Here is a 23,040-nt window from a genome sequence, read left to right on the forward strand (position 1 = left end):
TAGAAAGGTAACAAGCTAAGCCAATCAGATCAGGTAACAAGCTAAGCTAATCAGATACAGATGTGGTCTCCATAATGGTAACAAGCTAAGCCAATCAGATACAGATGTGGTCTCTAGAATGGTAACAAGCTAAGCCAATCAGGTACATATGTGGTCTCATGAATGGTAACAAGCTAAGCCAATCAAATACAGATGTGGTCTCTAGAATGGTAACAAGCTATGCCAATCAGGTATAGGTGTGGTCTCTAGAATGGTAACAAGCTATGCCAATCAGGTATAGGTGTGGTCTCTAGAATGGTAACAAGCTAAGCCAATCAGGTATAGGTGTGGTCTCTAGAATGGTAACAAGCTAAGCCAATCTGATACAGATCTGGTATCTAGAATGGTAACAAGCTAAGCCAATCAGGTATAGGTGTGGTCTCTAAAATGGTAACAAACTAAGCCAATCAGATACAGATCACCTCATTAATATGCATGGATTTCAGTCTGTGCTGAACACATATATGAGCTTGGTGATATAAGCCTATATTCCAAGTTTGGTGAAAATTAGATATGAAATATGAGAACCAGAAGGATAATAATCTGATCAATTACATGCAAAACAACCTCTATACTCTAAGTGCATCTTGCTCAATATCAAAGTTGTTTTAAATCTTTATAAGTATACATTCCAAGCTTGATAAAAATAAAAATCAGAAATACTGACTTTGGAGTGCTAACAAGCTTAGCCCATCAGATGCAAATGATATCTCATTAATATGCATGGATCTTGTTCATGATTGAGCTAGTATGAGATCTTGTCATAAATATATACATTCCAGGCTTGATCAGCATTGTATCAGAAATACAACAAAATAAGTGGTAAATAAGGTCAACCAATCAGATGCAAGACAATCCAAGCTTGATAAAAATCAGAAATACTGACTTTGGAGTGCTAACAAGCTTAGCCAATCAGATGCAAATATTATCTCATTAATATGCACGGATCATTTTCATTATCAAGCTAGTATGAGATTGTGTCAAAAATATATATTCCAGATGCAAGACAATCTTATTATTATGCCTGGATCTCACGGATTATTGGACCTGAGATCTTGAACATATAGACACATGTTCCAAGTTCAATCAGAAGCCGGATCATAAATAGCAACAATCTCAGTTTATTGAATGCTGGATTGCTTCATTAGAGATGATAGATAAAACTCATATTGGAGTGGTAACAAGTAAATATTGACTGATGAATGACAGATGAATCATAGACAATGGATGATGGAGAGAGCCATACCATAATCTGACTGACAGATGAATCATGGACAATGATGGAGACAGCCATTCCATAATCTGACTGACAGATGAATCATGGACAATGATGGAGACAGCCATATCAAAATCTGACCAACAGATGAATCGTGGACAATGATGGAGACAGCCATACCAAAATCTGACTGACAAATGAATCGTGGACAATAATGGAGACTATCATACCATAATCTGACTGACAGATGAATCATGGACAATGATGGAGACAGCCATACCATAATCTGACTGACAGATGAATCACGGACAATGATGGAGACAGCCATACCATAATCTGACTGACAGATGAATCACGGACAATGATGGAGACAGCCATACCATAATCTGACTAACAGATGAATCATGGACAATGATGGAGACAGCCATACCATAATCTGACTGACAGATGAATCATGGACAATGATGGAGATAGTCATACCATAATCTGACTGACAGATGAATCATGGATAATGATGGAGACAGCCATACCATAATATGACTGACAGATGAATCATGGACAATGATCGAGTATATGACATAGCTTTATGGTCAGGTGAGCTAAAAACATAATTACTTGCAAACAATTAGCTATAATTGTAGAAATAAATTATGATCCTTAATTACAACAATGCACATAGTTTATCATAGCCTGCAAAATTCTTAACTTTTAAATGACAATTTATTTAAGTCCCTAAGATGTATTTCTTTTTTGATAATTTTCATGTGTTGTTTTGTATTGAAATTTAAAAATTGTGTATCCCAACATTTATTATCTGATTTGCATACATTTTCAAGAAAAAATATTTTATGTTTATGATACAGGCAACAACTCATTAATGTTATAAAGTTATAGAGAGTGTAATATATATATATATATATATATATATATATATATATATATATATATATATATATATATATATATATATATATATATATAAAACGTACATCTCATTTTTCTTTCTTAAAAAAATGGATATTCCCTGTTTTGTAGTTTATCTTATCAATCTCTGTGTTGTGGTCTTTATCACATGTATATGTCACTGTAAAGAAGTCAGTGGGATGGTTCCCCAAACCACCAACCAAATCTTCAAAAGACAAGCAATAACTACAAACAAAACATTTTCATATAAATATATTTAATCAAAATACGCAAGCAAAACTAAGAAAACCAAGAAAAATAAACATCCAAACTTTTTGGAAGCCTTAGACCAAATACAGTTTGGAAAACTAAAAATGATAAATCAAACATTGTATTAGACACACATGAATTATATACAGATTTAAATAAATATGGTGATGGTTATAACAATAAGGACTTGATATACGCACAGAGAATGATGATGACGTACTAAACTTCTCAATCACTAACAAAGCAATGCTAAAATGTACAAAATTCATAAAAATAATAAGACACTGTGATAAAATTATCAATGAATCTAACAAATAAACCTCAGATATAATGATGCTTGTTTATATTTCAAAACAGGAATAATTCCAGATTCTTAACTGGCGGGAACTGTAAGACAAATTCATAAAAAGTTATCACCCTAAAAAAAATTCAAGATGTCTGTGTAAATTGTATTATACTACCTGCCTTAACAAAAGCTTTTGAAATGCATAAAAAGAACTTTTGTGTTCTTTTTATATATTTTGGTAAAGCTTTTGATTGTTTGGCAGATGGGTCCATGGATGAAATAGGTCTAAAACTATGTAAAGTTGTTTCAAATTATCTATATTCTGCATCATAACAAAGTCCCGTCTGATGATTGCCAGAGAAGCTGGGTTTTTTCCAAAGTGTTTGTGGTGATCCGCAAAGAGAAAATCTCTCACCAGTATTTTTCTCATTATTTCTTCCTGATCTTGACACTCTTTTTGACACAGAATCAAAGTTCTAGAGAGAATATAAATTTAGCAGGTTTTGAAGCTTCAACATATATTAGAATGTTGATGGTTAAGTGACAATCAGGAATACAGGTTCTTTCCAAGATGATCTTAACAATCCATAGGAATATGCTGAACTAGTGAAATTTAATATTATCTTTAGAAAAAGAAAGATCATGATATTTGACACCAGGCTGATAAATCAGCCCCTCACCCAGGATGATATTAATTGGCAGTTTATGGGCTGATATCACATTTTCATTAAAGCTTGCAAAAATCTGCAGCCAGTTTTGGCTGCACAAATCAGTCTACATTTTATACACTTAAAGGTATTTCTCATGGCTGTGAAGCTACTGTTGGCTGAAGGGTTCATTTGGTGGCATGTACATTATATTTCCAGAACATGACTTATAAATCCACAGGAATAGCACAACCCTCTGTCCTATTGAATTTTAAACTAGATTTGGCTGTTACCAATTACTGGTATGTGTCTAAAGTGTATGCATGATTTTTCTGGAAAGATTTGCATGCAGTGAAATTTCACATTTTAATGAACAGGTGACATCAGACCCACATATTGTCCATCAGTATTAACACAGATTTGGGGTGGGTGGGGTGATTTATCGAATTAATTGACACATGTGAAACTGACTGGTTTAAATTTATACTTGGTGAAAATACTATTCCTATATGTGATGAATTTAAGTACATGAAACTTTGGTGTCTTTTTATGAAGAACCATACAGTCTAAAAAGCTATGAATGCAACGTTGAACAAACAGAATAAATACAACACGATTCTTTTATTTCAAAGAATGTGTAACTTGCATATCACCATTGATTAGCAATTATATCTTTCTGATCGAACAATTGTTTCTGTTTTGCTTTATTATGGGCAAGTTTGTGGCTTTCAAAATACTCCATATTAATGAGAGAAAAAAAACATCAAATTCCAGAAATGTACATCTATTTATATGCTGATCATTTAGGACTGGTTTGAAAGCTGATCAATGTTTACACTAAATCTCACCACTTTTTATTTGGATTTCATCATTACTGGAGAAAATAAAAAAACAAAAAAATTATACAGCATAACATAAAATGAATGAACCATAACTGTAAATGGATTCAATGCATCAAAACATTTTGATTTCTATTGGAAGAATTTATCTTTTTCATCAGGTCTCTATAAATATACCTGCCCCCAGCTTCAAAAGTAGATCTATCCAAATCCTAAATGACTTGCATATTCAAGACCAGAATGCAAACACCACTGCTTTAAACAAATATAAGATTTGTTTCCCTTTTTAAAAAGGACCTGAATCTTGAGAATTATTTATTATCCCTACATTGAAACAAATTTTTACCTCTGTTAAAATGTTAAGCAAGTTATCAGACCCTCTCATTAGAGGCAGGACACTGTAAAAATATACCATGACAGAAAGGTAATCAGAGAAGAGGAAAACAATAATTGTGATGAAAAACATTTGTTTGCTGTCCATTTTTTTAGATTAAATATCTCATCTTTTGAAACCTTATTTTTATATCAGACCAAATCTGCTTTCAATATGAAATATTTCTACACTGGTAGAATTATCAAAATTCTTGACAATTCAAGCTAAGAAATGTGCAAAATTGATATTTGTGAGTTTAGAAACACTTTGTGTTTCAATATTACTAATTAATTTAAGTTCATCAGATATATTTTCTATGACATGCAACAACCTACAAATATGTTTCAATACATATGTGTGTGAGCTTCCTAATTCTGAGTTTAGTATTACCTATGCACATATATGTATGTATGTATGTATGTATGTATGTATGTATGTATGTATGTATGTATGTATGTATGTACGTATGTGTGTATGTATGTATGTATGTATGTGTGTATGTATGTGTGTACGTGTGTATGTATGCCCTTTTTCTTCCTGAATTTTAACAGATGCTTAGGTGTACTAGTGTGGAAGATCCTGTCTTCTCCTATGCACCCCACCAACTTTCCCCATATATATATATATATATATATATATATATATATATATATATATATATATATATATATATATATATATATATATATATATATATGAATGATGTCTACTAATATATATATATATATGTCTGACATGTTAAATTTGTCATCAAAAGTATCTGATGTTTGTATTAAGGCTGCTTTACCTATCATGTCTGACATGTATCAAAACTGATTTGTCTATCATGTCTGACATGCATTTATCAAGGCTTCTTTGTCTATCATGGCTAACATGTGTATCAAGGATGATTTGTCTGTCATGGCTAACATGTATCAAGGATGATTTTGTCAATCCACTTAACATGTGTATTAAGACTGCTTTGTCTAACAGACGTGTATGAAGGCTGCTTTTTTCATCATGTCTAATATGTGTATCAGGGCTGCTTTTTCTACCATGTCTATGTAGATATGTGAGAAAGCTTAACTAGCTTCCCGTGGGTCAGTGGTTCTTCCCTGGGTTTTCCCAGGTTCTTTCTTCACCATAAATACTGGCTGACATGCATAGCCTATCGTGTGCTGAAAAATGGCGTTAAACCCCACAACAACAAAACAATCTACGATGTCTGTCTATCAAGGTTGCTTTGTCTATCATTTCTGACATATGTATCATGTCTGCATTGTCAATCATGTCTGATATGTAACAATTCTGCTGTGTCTATCATATCTGACACTTAACTAGGCTGCTGTGTCTATCATGTCTGACACTTAACAAAGCTGCTTTGTCTATCATGTCTGACACTTTGCAAGGCTGCTGTGTCTATCACATCTGACACACAACAAGGCTGCATTCTCAATCAAGCTTGGTGTGTGTATCAGAACTGTTTTTTTTAAATCATGTCTGATGTATAAAGACTGCTTGGTCTATTATCCTACTGATTTAGTTGAGGCTAAGTACTTGTATGATTAGTAAAGATGATGGGAATGATTACATTTTCAACAGAATTTTGATTGTGATGGATGATACTCAACAGAAAGCTTAATGTAAAGCTGATGTTCAAATACCTTTTTACCTCAGCAAATAAAAAACTACATTTTGTCAAAGAGTATATTATTGTTCCTCAGTATGAATTATTTACCCATATGTTAAAGTAATACAGACTCCAATTAAAATATTGTAAAATTTAAAACAGAGGAATATAAATGTGAATAATGAATTATAAGTTTTTCTCAATATTTGTTTACCAAGCATAACAATTTATATATGCATTCTAAAAGTGCTACTTGTTCAATATTCAGCCAACGAAGACTAATTAAATTCCCATAGACCACATTTGTTTGACCCAAGTACTATACTTTCACTGTAAGACCAGATGAAGATCTTTAATAAAGATGAAAATGGCATGATGCAGGTCTCTTTATTGAGAACAATTCCCTAATAGTTGACCACTATTAAATTCCACCCCAGTTAGATCTCCCCATTTACATCCAATGGAACCTATGCAGTGATTGTGACAAAATGAAACTGGTTTTAAGTTCATGTTTACTATTGTATACGATTTACTCAAACATAGATTTCAATCGAATTAATTACACATCAGCATCATTTATTCTTCAAAATAACGGTGCTTACTAAAATCAACACAAACAGGCTGGTTCTATGGTCATAAAGTAATTAGTTGACCAGTTCTATGGTCATAAGTAATTAGTTGACTGGTTCTATGGTCATAAAATAATTAGTTGACTGGTTCTATGGTCATAAAGTAATTAGCTGACTGGTTCTATTTTCATTTGGTAATTAGCTGACTGGTTTATATGGTCATAAAGGGGGTGCTCACCAGTTATTATGTACTTTTGAAAGAGTGATGTATGTAAGGTGAAGTTGTTTGCATTTAAAACATGCACAATTGAGAGAATGTTGGCATACCTCTATGCTACATTAATGTAATGTGGATGATATTTCTTTGGATATTGTATGTTTGGAAATTGTACATGATCTAAGCACACTGCTAATTAAAATGACTGATCCCTTGTGCTAAAAAAATCAGTCTGAATTAGTCTAAAGTACACTATCCATAGCAGCTATTAAAATAGGGAAAATTAATTTTGCCAGACTAGACAATACCAGCTTCTGAATGTGCAATGAATGAATTACCAAACAGAAATGTAAAAAAAGTTATTGGCTCTTTTTAATACAATTTCCCTCTGAAGTTCAGGAAGTGAAAATGACCAAGTGGAGCTAGCACTTTTTTGAAATGTACACATCTGGAGTAAGGCCAAGCTGTATACTCTACTACCCATATTACACCCATCAATCATACACCAAAATAAAGGGAATTAAAGGTTCTTTGAATTATACCTAAGATATACAAGGTCTTTTTTAAATAGCCAGTATAACCAGTGAGGAAAGCCGGGGGAATTCTTTTTCTTTAAAATTCTAACCCTATGCGAAATGCTAAACTGTAGAGTACCACCAAAGTAATTAGATGACTGGTTCAATGGTCATAAAGTAATTAGCTGACTGGTTCTATTTTGATTTGGTAATTAGTTGACTGGTTTCTATGGTCATAAAGTAATTAGATGACTGGTTCTATGGTTAAAGTAATTAGTTGACTGTCATCATTCACAACACAACTTGTTCACTTAAAAGTTGTTTCATATTTCAAATGGTACACTTGCATGTGGCCTGATATTTAACTACATAAGGCTTCATCACTATAGAATCTTTAACAGAAGAATAACATACTCTGAGTCAAGAATTTTTTTCTTGTCTAGAAGTTTAAAAATTCTTTCCATAAATAAGATTTACAAATGTAAATGGCTAAATTTAGTTGCTTGCCTATAAATGTTTACAAATTGGGTAACCATGTCAACAAACATGCACATGACTCTCAGTGAGGCTGGACCTATCTGTTTCTGTTCATTAATTCCTTATAGGATTTATTATTTTTATATCCAATATGGCATTGCTAGGAAAGCCAAAGTTTATGACAATTGGATGTACCACATTACACATCAGACTGATGTGCTGAAAATGCTGCAACAAATTTATTTAAACTAAGCTATTTAACTTTGAAAAACATATTTGTTAACAGAACTTTGGTGAGAAACAGTATTTTAAAGTAACACCATTTCAAGTTTGTAATCCACTGCTGAGATTCATAGTCACAATGGATTCTTTCAAAACATCCAATGCCCATGCTCTGTTCATTCCAGGAATGGAAAAAGTGAGGCCCTACCAAGTCAAAAAGTGTAGTCATTTTTTTAAAAAAATCCTTAAACTGGGGGTCATGGACACCCATTACTGTTTCTTGTTTGCTGAAGAAAATTCAAACATACATCGTTATCAGCCTCCCGTGACATGAGCCTTCTGTAATAGAATTTACATTCCACATGCCTGAGTAATGACTTCCCTCCAGCATTTATTTAGAATATTCCAGTCTATATTTTTACTTGTCTATACATTATTTTGGAAATAAATGTAACTGACATGTTTTTGCTAAAGATTTCATTATTTTCTTCCTTACATTTTCTAACCATGATCATTACCAATGTTTTTGACTGGTACTCATGCTAGTCAAAATTAGTATGACCTTTCTGTCTGGTAATGAAATCGACCATCTTATGGTTCTTTGGCAATGAGAGTACTTTGTTTATTATACCTGCTGGGTTGTGCTTGATTCCGTCAGTCTAAAATAAATTGCAATGGTCTCTTTTCGTTTTTTTCTCAGCTATATGTTATGTTCCATATGGGCTCCATAAGAGACAACTTTTTTGCACCAAAGATGAAAAATATGGGTCAGTGGCACAGCCTAAAATGAACTCTGTACATGATCAGGCAGTCTGTCCAGTTGCATTAAGACGTGTTTCATTATGAACATATACATAGCAGTATGAAACAATATCCTAAAGATGTTGTACCTAAATTGTCCGACATATTCAACAAACTGAATCTGCAAAAAAAAAAAGGTAAAAAACAAATGAAACAATCACAAACTGAGCAAGGTATAGCAAGCATACTGTCAATGGATACATATAAATTGCCTAACATATATATCAGAGGAAAGGTTGAATTTCAACCTAGTTCGATAAAATTTTGGTTATTTTATGGCATTTACATGTTTAAAAATTATGGCAAACACTGCTGCCTTACCTTTAAATATGCACCACTTAAAACCTTAAAGAAATCTGATAAAATATTTCTACCTGATTACAAAACAGAATAACAAAATTCTACTTCATTGGAATAATGATATACAATTTCTACCTCATCAAAATACAGATAAAATATTTTTACCTCATTAGAATACAGAAAAAATATTTCTACCTCATATTAGAACACAGATAAAATATCTCTACTGCAATAGAATACAGATAAAATATTCTAAAACATTAGAATACAGATAAATTATTTTAACCTTGTTATAATACAGATTAAATATTTTTACCTCATTACTGCTTTCACTGTGAATGAGTCAACTTACTGTATACTGTTGTTTAAATTAAATGATGAACATGTCACCTTAGTGTATACTGTACTTTACATTGCATGATGAACATGTCACCTTAGTGTATACTGTACTTTACATTGCATGATGAACATGTCACCTTAGTGTATACTGTACTTTACATTACATTATGAACATGTCACCTTAGTGTATACTGTACTTTACATTGCATGATGAACATGTCACCTTAGTGTATACTGTACTTTACATTGCATGATGAACATGTTACCTTAGTGTATACTGTACTTTACATTGCATGATGAACATGTCATTTTAGTGTATACTGTACTTTACATTGCATGATGAACATGTCACCTTAGTGTATACTGTACTTTACATTACATTATGAACATGTCACCTTAGTGTATACTGTACTTTACATTGCATGATGAACATGTCACCTTAGTGTATACTGTACTTTACATTGCATGATGAACATGTCACCTTAGCGTATAATGTACTTTACATTACATTATGAATGTGTCACCTTACTCCTTACTTTACGTTCAATTAAATGATGAATGTGTCACCTTCTTGTAGACTGTACTTTAAATTCATGAATGTGTCACCTTATTGTATACTGTACTTTAAATTACATGATGAAATGTATCACCTCTGAGTATACTGTACTTTTACAATACATGATGATTGTGTCACTTTAGTTTATACTGTACTTTATATTACATGATCAATGTGTCACCTTAGTGTATGTGGTACATTGAATTAAATGACAAATGTGCCATCTTATTATATACTGTACTCTAAATTACATGATGAATGTGTCATCTTAGTGTATACTGTACTTTACATTAAATGACAAGTGTGTCATCTTATTATATACTGTACTCTAAATTAAATGATCAATGTGTCATCTTAGTGTATACTGTACTTTCAATTAAATGACAAGTGTGTCATCTTATTATATACTGTACTCTAAATGACATGATGAATTTGTCACCTTAGTGTATACCGTACTTTACATTACATGACAAATATGTCATCTTATTATATACTGTACTCTAAATTAAATGATCAATGTGTCATCTTATTATATACTGTACTCTAAATTAAATGATCAATGTGTCATCTTAGTGTATACTGTACTTTAAATTAGACGATGAATGTAACAACTTGTTTTATACTGCACTCTAAATTACAGGTCACTTAATGTATACTGTATTTGAAAAAATGAACGTGTCACCTTCCTGAAGACTGTAATTTAAACTACATGATGAATGTATCACCTTAGTGTATACTGTACTTAAATTATACCATGAATGTGTCACCTTAGTGTATACTGTACTTTAATTGATGAATATGTCATCTTATTTTATACAGCACTCTAAATTACATAATGAATGTGCAAACATGTCTAAACTGATTATACATACTTCAGTAAATGACTGAACCTTTCTGAATAAAAAAATGTTTTTAAAAAATATTGTAACATACAATACTCAACAGTTTATTTATGTCGAGTCCAGCTCAGCCGCAGTGCCTTTTCCAAGTTACGACTCTCGTGCACCGAGTACATTTCCATGGCTTCCTTTGTTAGGTTCTCTATTCCGTTGTCAAGAAGTTGCTGTAGAATAGCAATGCACAACATGGTACTGTCAGGGTCTTTAAAGATCAGATGTACCTTCTTCAGATGAGTTGTTTTTGTCCCTTGTTTAGAATATACCAGCAGTCCATCAAGAAAACATCTCACACATTCATCTAATGGTGCTCCAAATATACCTGAAATTAAAGGATTAGAACATTACTTAGTGGTCTAAGCCAGAAAACCCATTTAATACTATGGATAATTAGTATTTATATATCTTGATTATTAATTAATTAATAATGATTAACGTACCACTCTTGCTACTGTTTAAAGTAAAAATAACAAAATAATTATTTCCACAGTGATGCCATGTAAGTACAAGCTGAAAGCTAATTTTAGAGTTCTGTTTCCTAAAAATTGTATAAATGTCTGATATTCTCACCCCATGTTAGACATCAAGTGCAGATGGAAAAGTCAAATACATTTCTGACAATACAATTTAGTCACATGTTATGAACAATAAACAAATTTCCCAAGTTGTTCTACATAGAATTTGGAAATATTACATAGAAGTCACTTAATGTTTGTAAATAAATATGATGCACACTTAATTCTCAACATATATATTCTGAGAACAATGACCACAAAACTGTCATTATTGCAGCAGGGTGGAGAAAATTATTTCCAACAAGTACTAAGCATGTATCAGCAATGTTTTTGTTGGTATCATGTGACTACCACATTTATATGTGCTCTCTGCTTAGTGAACCTGGTTTTACTTCAAGTTACTTCAACATTTACATATTTGCAGTCATTGTTTTTAAAATAAATATTTTGAGCAGTTTGTGTTCTTTCATTTTTCTACAAAGATTATGTGACTTTCATTCATATGTTCGATTTGTTTTTCTACAGCTGCAGCACTAGGAATGAGTTATTGTTGATATCACGTGACTATATGACCTCTGATGTCATTGACATGTAGGTTGCAAGATTTGTATAGTCATGTGACTCAGAATGCAAATGGCCAGATCCAGGTCAAATTTCAGCAATGATGTACTTTCACCTTGTCTGTCAGCGAATTAAAAATCTAACAAATGCTATGCTTGCAATTTCTGAGAAAATAAATCATATTCCTATCGATTTCAGGCACGTATATCTCGATGAAAGGTCCTTCAAATTTGCAAGGCCAGCTACTAAGCAGCTACCCTGTGCCAACACCAAATGGTGTTGGCAAATTCCAACTTTTCGATAGGGAGTGGACTCTAACCCTGCACCCCAACATCAATCACCAAATATCAAAAATAGTGTGGCAAGGGTCAGAGGAAACTTGGACTAGTCACCACCAGGACAATATGGTTCGTTCCACTCAGCATTGCAAATTTTATATTATCTGTAACTCGGTAAATTTTCAGGTCAACATCAATAAATGTAGCTAAAAATATCTAATTCATTTTGTACTATATATTCAAAACAAATTAGATACTTTTAGGTACATTTAATGACGCAATTACAAGTAGGATAAAATTCATGAAGCTCTGTGGAACAAACTATAGTGTAATCCCATTACAATATCATCATGGTCAGTCACCAACTTAATCCATATACAATTACAACTTTGGTTCAGAGTTTTTTTTTTAATTTTTATATAAAGTAAATCAGTAGCTGATAAGTATTTCCAAGCTTGGTGTAAGTGTAAACCTTCAATGGTCTGCATGGCTAAATGACATGACTTGCAATCATCTATAAATAGAAACCAGCAAAATTCCAAACTAAGCTGGTCCTCGCACACCCAAAACAAATATATGGTTATTAATTTGTTTTAAACTAAAGTAAATAAAACCACAAACAGTATTTAAAAAATCTGTAGCATCCGTAACTTTATTTTAATGAATTTGTCGATTGTTGAGCAATGATTATAGATTCTTCAATGCAAACGGAACATAGAAAACAGTGACTGCTTGGATTTATGTCTATGAAATAGAAAGAAGAGTGCTTTAATTTGTATTGTCTTATCTTTAATCCAATTTCAAAACCTTGCAATCTATCAAAGTGACACGCCGACAATGTAATAATGCCGACGGTCACTGATCTAAGTTGGGAGAGACTAATGGGGCACATATCACTGCTTACAATTGCCCTTTCATACATGTACTATATAATAACTGGGGTGTATGGGGTGTCCGGGGATGGGTAGCACCTCTGGTTGGGGGAAGTATTCATACTCCTTTGGTGGTAGCTCATCCACCTTTGGTCCCCACTTGGCACTCAGCTCTCACCTGTGGCTCCAAGAATCTGTGGCATGCACAGCAGCCACATCCCGGAAAACAGCCTTGACTAGCCAGCTAAACCAGGATGAGGGTAGCCAATGGGTCTTAAACTCTCGATGAGTAAGGCTTTGTCTACCTAGTATGTGAAGACTGGATTCAGTAGAATACACGGAGAATCCACCTGATGAGTAAGGCTTTGTCTACCTAGTATGTGAAGACTGGATTCAGTAGAATACACGGAGAATCCACCTGCTGGTCAACATGCAGAAAGGATATTCTCAGCAAAGCGCCATGGAGCACTAAGAGCTCGACGAGGCATGAAGGATGTCCTGATCATCCTGAGTGAGGTAGACGAACTGTGCAACTCTTCCTCACTTAAAACAAACTCACCGCACAAGTCACTCCTGTCATCCACCCATCATCCCATTTCATCACCCACTAAAGTCATGTGGCAACAGGCAAGCAATGAAGCCATAGGTGTGGGTTCACTGGCAGCCGTAGCTGCAAACCTGCACTCTGGCAGCTCAGGCTATTAGGATCATTCACCACTGACACGGAGCAGCAGTGGAGTCCATCCGGCAGCCCCTTGAGCGACTGAGCAGCCCTCTTCAGGAATGAACTGCTCACCTCCCTGGTATGTGGAAGGGGCTAGAAAAGGTGCCCTAAACATTGCCTGCTCTAAACCTCCATAGCCTGCTTTCTGTGGCTGACAGGGACCCTACTCTAGTGGTCAAAATAAATAGAACAAAATGAGGATTGTTCTTCTCACACTTGGCCCATAGAACATGTGCACCTTACTGGACAGAGATGACGTGGAAATACCCCAGAGGAGAACTGCCTTAATAGGAAAGGAACTCGCCAGATACAATGTGGACATTGCTGCATTGAGTGAGACCCTGCTTGCAGGAGAAGGCAAACTCTGTGAAAAGGGCTCCGGATACACTTTCTTTTGCAGTGGCTGAGGAAGTGAAGAGTGCTGTGAAGACAGCACTCATTGGCAAATTGACTGGACCTCCCAAGGGAGTAAACGACAGACTCATGACTCTCCCTCTTGTCTGGAAGAAAGCACCTTACCATCATCAGTTACTAAGCTCCAACCATGACCAACCCGGATAAAGTGAAGATCAAGTTTTATGAGGAATTTCATTCTGTTTTTGCTGATGTTCCAATGGCAGATAAGTTCATCATTCTTGGGAACTTCAATGCAAGAGCAGGCATGGTAACAGCAACAGTCTCCTTTTACTCCAGACTTGTGCCAAGCATGAACTGCTGATCACCAATACAGTCTTCTGCCTCCCTACTCATAACCGGACATCATGGATGCACCCTTGCTCTAAGCACTGGCATCTCATCGACTATGTCACTGTCAGGAAGAGGGACAGGCAGTATATGCCTGTAACCAAGTCCTTGTGTGGCACCAACTGCTGGACAGACCATTGCCTAATCATTACCAAGCTCAACATTCACATTCAGCCCAAAAGACACCCACAGAGAAAGAAGGCTCCTAAAATACTAAACATCACCAAGCTGAAATGCACCAGTACAAAGCTGTCTTTCGTGGATGCCCTGGAAGAAGGTCTGAAATCCACCACTCTGGACAATCAGAATGTGGAGACCAACTGGGAGGCATTCAGAGAGCTGGTCTCCAGCACAGCTTCGGAAATCCTAGAACCTGAAACCAGAAAGCACCAAGACTGGTTTGATGATGACTGCGATGAGATCAAGCAGTTGCTGGATGAGAAACACTGTCGCCATCAAACCTATCTCAACAACCCCAAGTCCACCTCCAGGAAAGATACTACAACAATATACGCAGAACTGTACAGCAGAAACTCCATCAGCTGTGAGACACATGGCTGAGCAACAAAGCTGATGAGATCCAGAGCTACGCAAACAGGCATGACATGACAATCTTCTAAAACACCCTGAAAGGAGTGTATAGACCTAATCCTCTGGATCATCCCCCCTTCTCAGCGCAGACAGGAACAAACTAATTACTGACAATGAGAAGATTCTTCAATGATGGGCTGAACACTTTGACAGCATCCAGAATTGCCCTTCATCCATCAACAATGAAGCCATCAGTCATCTACCCCAATTACCCATCAACAAAGCACTGGATGACCTTTAAACCTTGCTTGAGACACAGAAAGCGATACATCTACACTCCAGTGGCAAAGCCCCTGGTTCAGACTCCATCCCAGCTGAAGTGTACAAGGAAGGGGGCACAGCCGTGATAGAAAGGCTCCATCATCTGTTTTTACAGCAAGAGATGGTCCCCCCAGAAATTCAAAGACACTTCCATAATCTACCTATATAAGCGCAAAGGTAACTGCCAGGCCTGCAACAACCACTGGGATATATCATTGCTCTCAATCGCAGGAAAGATACTCACCAGAATCCTACTGAACCACCTCACTAGGCACCTTGACCTGGACTCCTGCCAGAAAGCCAGTGTGGATGCAGAAAAGAACGTGTGAAAGAACGTGGGACCATTGACATGGTATTTGCTGCAAGGCAGCTACAAGAGAAGTGTCAAGAGCAAAACACTGACCTTTTCTCCATCTACGTCAACTTGACAACGGTTTTTGATACTGTTAGCAGAGAAGGCTTGTGGAAGGTAATGGCCAAGTATGGATGTCCAAGAAAATTTATATCCATCGTGCAGCATTTCTACAATGGTATGCAGGCACGAGTCCAGGACAATGGAGAGACATCCCAGTAAATACTGGCGTCAAGCAGGGTTGTGTTCTGGCAATGACACTGTTCAGTCTATTGTTCTCTGCCATGCTGACTAATGCTTTCAGAGACGGAGATGTTGGAGTCAGCATCAGGTACTGTACAGATGAAAAACTGTTCAACCCCACCAGGCTTCCAGCGAAAACCAAGGTTATGACATGCACCATCAGCGAATTCAGAAGCCGACCTGCAATGCAGAGTTGACAAGTTCTTCAGTTCCTGTACAAGCCTCGGTTTCACCATCAGTACCAAGAAGACTGAAGTCTTGTATCAGCTGGCCCCTGGAAAGCCCTATGTTGAGCCCACCATCACCATCAACAGCTAAAAAGACAAGGTAGTGAACTGCTTCACCTACCTTGGCAGCACACTGTCACAGAGCTTCACTATTGATGACGAGGTGAACATCTGCATTGCCAGAGCTAGCACAACTTTTGGCAGACTGTATGCCAATGTTTGGAATAGAAGAGGCATCAAAATCCAGACCAAACTAAAGTTCTACAGGGCAGTTGTGCTCCCCACACTACTTTATGCATGCAAAATGTGGACAGGGTATGTGAATGCCACACAAGGAGGCTGAATCACTTTCACACAAGTCTCAAGAAAATCCTCAACATTAAGTGGCAGGACAACGTTCCAGACACTTAGGTACTCGGCCAAGCAGGTCTCCCCATCATCCACACCATCCTGATGCAGTCCCAGCTATGGTGGGCGGGACATGTTGTATGCATGCCAGACCACCGGCTGCCTAAGAAACTCTTCTATGGTGAGCTACAGCAAGGACAGCGATCCCACGGAGGTCAGAAGAAACACTTCACAGACATAAACCCTGATTCCTGGGAGCAAACAGCAAGCGATCAAGTCACTTGGTGTCCCTCCATGCACAAAGGCTTCAAGTTGTGCGAATCTAACAGGACAGCAGCTGCAGAGCTGAAGGGGCAAGCCAGAAAAGCGCATGCCATCAACCCTCCTGGAGATGTCCTTCTCATCCCTTGTCCCTTATGCAAACGAACAGTCCGTGCAATGAATGGCCTCATCATCCACCTGTGCACACACAGAACAGAACCTCCAACCATTGGATGACTAGAGTGGTCCTCATCGACTCGAGAGATGAACAACACGTTATAACTACATGGAAGGATACTTCTCTCCTTCGTCACACAACTCATTTAAGAATAAATGCTGTTCTTTCAAACTACATTATGCATAGCATAATAAATTTGGTACCGATGTTTAGCTCAGGCATTTGACTTTGAATGTGTATCCATGATCACACCCGCTTAATATGCAAGAACAACAAGCAGAATAGAATACTACCTTCTCATTGGCCAACTGAAAATAAGTTATAAATGAATGCAGGACATCATTTTCTTTTAACCAATGAGAGGACAGAATTCCATTCAGCGGGATCTCACTTGCAGTTATTATGTAGTACATGTATGACAGGTCATTTATAAGAAACAATACAAGCCCCTGTGATACAGAGGCAAATTTTATCAGTAAACACAGGCATACCGATGTAAAGAACCTCACCACTGATAATCAACAAAAGCGATCAATTTTCATGCACAATTTTGGTCAGTTACATTTTGTTACTAGTTAAAGTCAACACAAACAAAAAATATTTTTTTCTAAGTACAGTCCTACATGTGTGCATGTACTTAAATTGGCCTAGATTTTGGTCAGCATGAGAAAACTATTGAGGCTGCGAAAGGGATGAGGCTATTTACAGGGCAAAAGAACAACTTTAAATCACTGAACATACTTAAGTGTTGTAAAAACGCGAGACTTGTTACTTAATCTCATTTAAAAGACCACCAATATTTTTTGTGTAACCAGGCATGACTGAACTATTATTTTTATTTGTTTTTAGAAACAAAACGCCATATTTTTGGTACTTCAGATAGATGACCATTGTTATGCAACTAAACCCTGAAATCTCAGGACCTGGTTACGTCAACGATTTTTTTGGACACCCCCGATGTAATTGAGATAACCAATTATCTCTAACGTATACACAATATGTGAATCATCTCTAACATCTATGCAGTGTGTCAAATTTCTCTAGCATCTATGCAACCTGTCAATTTTCTCTAAAATCTATGCAATGTGTGAATTTTCTCAAACATCTGTGCAACGTGTGAATTTTCTCAAACATCTATACAACCTGTCAATTTTCTCTAAGATCTATGCAACCCTCAAATTTCTTAGCATCTATGCAATGTGTCAATTTTCTCTAACATCTATGCAATGTATCAGATTTCTCTAAATTCTATGCAATATGTCAATTTTTTCTAACTGGTACCTTTCAGTATAAAGTATATTATTATCAGTATGTTCACTCATGAAATTTCAGATTAAACAAATATGTAAGTGGAGTCTGTTTTGATGTAGCAAAAACCTGACATACAATTCTAGCTAACATTTAGATTATCAACGTATAATCTTATCTTGACCAACCCACTAACTCCCAAAACATTCTTTGGAATCTTACATCTTAATCTGATTGGTCTGAAGTGGCATCTGAAAGATATATGAGTCTTCTCAATATCTTCGATGCTACAATTACACTTGTAATAATTGTGGCAAGATTACTGTTTGACACCTGTATTCACTGAAATAATTGTAACTGTATTCCGTGAGAGGCCTAAGGGAGGTAAATGTTGTAGAAACAAAATTACGGGTAACATCAGATTTTCTTTTAATACATCAGTTTTATCAGTTTCACAATTTAAATTTTGCTTAACATTATTATCACCTCTAAATGCAATTTTCCTATGTCTATTACATGTGTCCTCAGTTCTGAATTGAAGAGTATGTGTATCCTCAGATTGGAGAGTATGTATCCTCTCAATTTCAGACTGGAGAGTATGTATGCTCTCAATTTCAGACTGGAGAGTATGCATGTACTTGATTTTGGATTGGAGAGTATGTATGTCCTAAATTTCAGACTGGAGAGTATGCATGACCTCAGTTTTGGACTGGAGATCATGCTTGTCTTAACTTTTGGATTGGAGAGTATGCATGCCTTCATTTTTAGACTGGACTGTATGGAGGAACTAAGTGTTTGATAGGAAAGTATGTAGGTCCTAACTTTTGGATTGGAGAGTATGTATGTCCTCAGTTATGGACTGGAGAGTATGCATGTACTAAATTTTGGATTGAAGAACAAACGTACATGCACACTTTAAGTAAAATGCATCTCAGACAATATGGACAGTTAATCAAATTTATCAGTTTGATTTCCTTATGTTGTTGACACACACAAAAATAATTTAGAATTGGCATTCACTTATTTGCCATGATTTTATTGTTATGAATATTTAATCTGTATTGTTTTGTTGGGTTTTTTCTCCATGATTATATGTTATGTATAATTGTATTTTGTAACTGACCTTGTCCAAAAACAAGTTCTTGTGTATCTGACCATGGACATACATTTTGTAAACAACAGAATATATAGCTCAACTTTTTTCTATGACAGATGTTAAATATTCAGATCATTATACATGTAAATGTAAACATGCTTATCTGAATTTAAATTAAGATAAAGTCTTGATTCTGACCCTGGAAACGTCTAGAATGGAAGTTTCCATTACGTGACACAGTATTTCCAGAAAATGCTAATTGTCACCTAGGTCAAGTATAGTGGTATATAATGTGTTTTATCTAAGAATAACTCATTCCTGCCTTAACATCTTAAAGTAGAATCAGTCTTATAGTTGTGTTCAGTTTTTCAATTGGGCAGAATTATTTCTTCAAATTATTATTCACTAGAAATACAAAGTGCTCATCAATAATATTCTTGGACAGAAACATATGGATTATAGTGAATTCTGACAAGGACATTTTTGGACTATATTATTGTGATACATCAAAAGACAGTACATCATCACACTCCAGGCCAATGAAATTACCATGAGACTACAGGCACATAAACACATTCAGTATTGGAACTTCTTTGGAATACCTCTGGAATTCAAGTGGAACTTTATACATTTGGACTTGTGAAAAAACATTTGGGACTTTTTGAGATTTAATTCAGAATACTGCAAGTTCTTTTCAACTTTCTCTTTGTATTTTAGGGAAATAATTTTTTGTTGAATTTGACAAAACTTATTGGTTTTCACTCTTTTCTGTTACTTATATGAAGACCATATTGTTGTAACATTATACAGATAGCATATAAAACTGTTGAGGGCAAAGTTGAACGTTTTTGCTTTTGCTCTAATGTTTATCACACATAACATGAAAGTAGTAGTCTTTGATAGCCAATACCTGTTATATGTCCAACTTCTCAGCCGCAATGGCAAAAGTCATTGGTCACCTTCTTTAAAATCCATGTACATTTATTCATGCTTGAAAATTGTTTATCAGTATCTTTTCTGCTTTAGTGAATTTTATCTTTGAGCAACAGTTTGAGGATTTGAATATTGATATTTTTAAAACATAGCTTTAAAAAAAAATTAAGTCACATTATGTCTGGAGTGCAGCAGTTTATAGTGGTGTCTTTCACTGGGACAGTGGTGTCAATCTGTGGAGTAAACTACTATACTGTATGCCAAGTGACTCTGAAATGTTATTCCATATTCCCAAAGTCCTCTTATGTAGATTGCTGTGTCACTGATGTCATTTTCCCCACTTTAAAATAATGATGTTATATATTGGTGTTTTTGTATTTTGTATCAAAAACATAAATTTCTCTGGAAAAACAAAGCCATGCTTCTAATTAAGTTTCTCTGAATCTCACTTACAATCTTAAATATGAAACTCTGTTCAATTCCAGTAAATTATTTACTTTAAATTTCACTGATTTAACTCAATTCTTAAGAAAGCAATTCACTATGAAAATGTTGTGTCTAAGTACAAATGCTAAAAACATCTAGCCTTGAGTCCAGAAGCACGTTAGAAAATTATGAATCCTTTATTTCTCTTATTCAATGGTGTCAAAATATGTATACTGATTGGGGTCAAAATATGTATACTGATTGGGGTCAAAATATGTATACAGATTGGGGTCAAAATATGTATACTGATTGGGGTATAAAAGAGAATACCACAAGAAACCAATTTGATTTTATCTTATATTGCAACAATTTGATACCAAAAAAAAGTTAATGAAATAACTTTATGACCATTAAACTCAATGAAGCCCCAAAATATACAAGAATTCTACAAACCTGAACTTATTAACGGCAGCGTAATAGACTCCAGGTAAAGCCTGTCATTAGCATATATGAAGCAGTTCATGAATGTTTTCATCAGCTCATAATGAAATGTGTCCTTGAAGGTTTCTCCAATCCAGATTGGCCCAACAGCATGGAGAATGTGGGTGACCTCCCTACTCAACTGACCGCCAGCACTGGTGTGCATAACCTCTGTGGTATTTAATGAGCCATGCTTGATAATAAAGTTCTCACACTCTAATTCCATCTCAGGACCTGCTGCCCTGGCGATGGCACCTGCTACGCCAGCTGCATGCAGAAGTGATCCATTAGCTGCATTTACAATTCCACGGTTTCTCTCTTTCAAGATATCTCCTTGTAAGACAGTGACATGGATTCTTCCAACACAAAATTTGAATTTTAAATTTTCATCCTGGCATTCTACAGGAACAGATTCCTGCTTTGGAAATGATGTTTGTACTGTACAGGACATCCACTCATGATGCGGAAGCTGAGACATCAAAACTGCATCTGTGTTTACATTTAGTCTTTGTTGGTCTCTTCTACTACCAAAGAGACCTTCTGTGCTATAGGATTGCCCAGATCTGTCTCTCCTACCAGAATCATCTCTTTCAAGATCTCTTTCCTTTTGAGATGATCTATCAGGTGCATGTGTTTTTGGCATATATTTATATAGGTCATGTTGTGAATCAAGGCTTGAGAAGTGATCACTGGTTTTATCATCATGGCCAAGGCTGGAGGCTAAATCAAGTGAGGAGCTTTGTCTACTTCTTCCTTCTCCACTTCTTTGTTGAAACCTGCTAGTACTCAATGGTGACAACCGAGACACATCTCTGTCAAGACTAGTGACTTGATAATCTGATAACATTGGAGAATTCAATCTATCATATTTTCTCACAGATGTCTCAAGAGATCCATAGCCCACTTCCTGCTTCTCAGACCAACTTTCTCTGCCATTCAGTTCTCTGGCCTTTCTCTCAGAATTATGTGAGAGTCTGTCATCAACATTTTCAAGATGATGCAACTCATTATGTCTGAGGTCTTCAACTGATTCTTCAGTCCTCTGAGACGTTATAAGTCTGGATGTTCCAAATTTTACTATTTGTCTGGTTGCAAAACTTCTCTTTCTGTTATCCTCATCTTCATCTGAATCCAGCTCTGCAGACATACTCCTCCTGTTGTTAGGATCAGAGTACTGGCTCAATATTTGTTTCAAATTGGTTCTTTCACCCATAATAGCAGAAGCCTGCCTTGTAGATACCTCTCTGTCATTTAACCAATCTTCATCTATGTCCATTTCATCCTCTTTCTGATTTTGTATTCTCTGTTTAGATGCCATTTCGTCCTGAACACTTCGCTGCAGCTGTTTCTGTTCAATTACAAGACTGTCAATGAATTGCCAGGCCATCTCTATCTGGTACCAGCTGCCACTCAGACCAATGATCTTTGTTTCTGAGTCATCGTAATTAACATCAACATCAAAGACATGTTCTATGGTCTCCATCTTTTTTTCTGATGCCTGGAGGATGGAGGCAATGTCTGGATCCAGTTCTGTATTTACACGGAGGAATATCTGAAAGATGAAATTTTTCATTAATGCTTTCTTAGAAGTATGATGTGTTTTGTACAAAGTTATGGATATCTATTCA

At 35.7% G+C, this 23,040-nt stretch overlaps 1 protein-coding gene across 1 annotated transcript in view; it reads right to left on the minus strand.

The window, feature by feature from the left end:
- Positions 1–2,418: 2,418 nt before the first annotated feature.
- The window catches only part of LOC149795030 (uncharacterized), a 38,074-nt gene continuing 17,452 nt past the window's right edge, over positions 2,419–23,040 (minus strand). Inside the window, exons 4-5 of the mRNA XM_089964698.1 lie at positions 21,386–22,964; positions 2,419–11,396 (exon numbers count right to left, since the gene is read on the minus strand). Coding sequence (XP_089820824.1) covers positions 11,125–11,396; positions 21,386–22,964 — 1,851 coding nt within the window. The 3' untranslated portion in view covers positions 2,419–11,124. The remainder of the gene's footprint in view (positions 11,397–21,385; positions 22,965–23,040) is intronic.

The sequence above is a fragment of the Sinohyriopsis cumingii genome, chromosome 7 (genome assembly GCF_028554795.1).
Source record: "Sinohyriopsis cumingii isolate HCF-2022 chromosome 7, ASM2855479v2, whole genome shotgun sequence".
NCBI lineage: Eukaryota > Metazoa > Mollusca > Bivalvia > Unionida > Unionidae > Sinohyriopsis > Sinohyriopsis cumingii.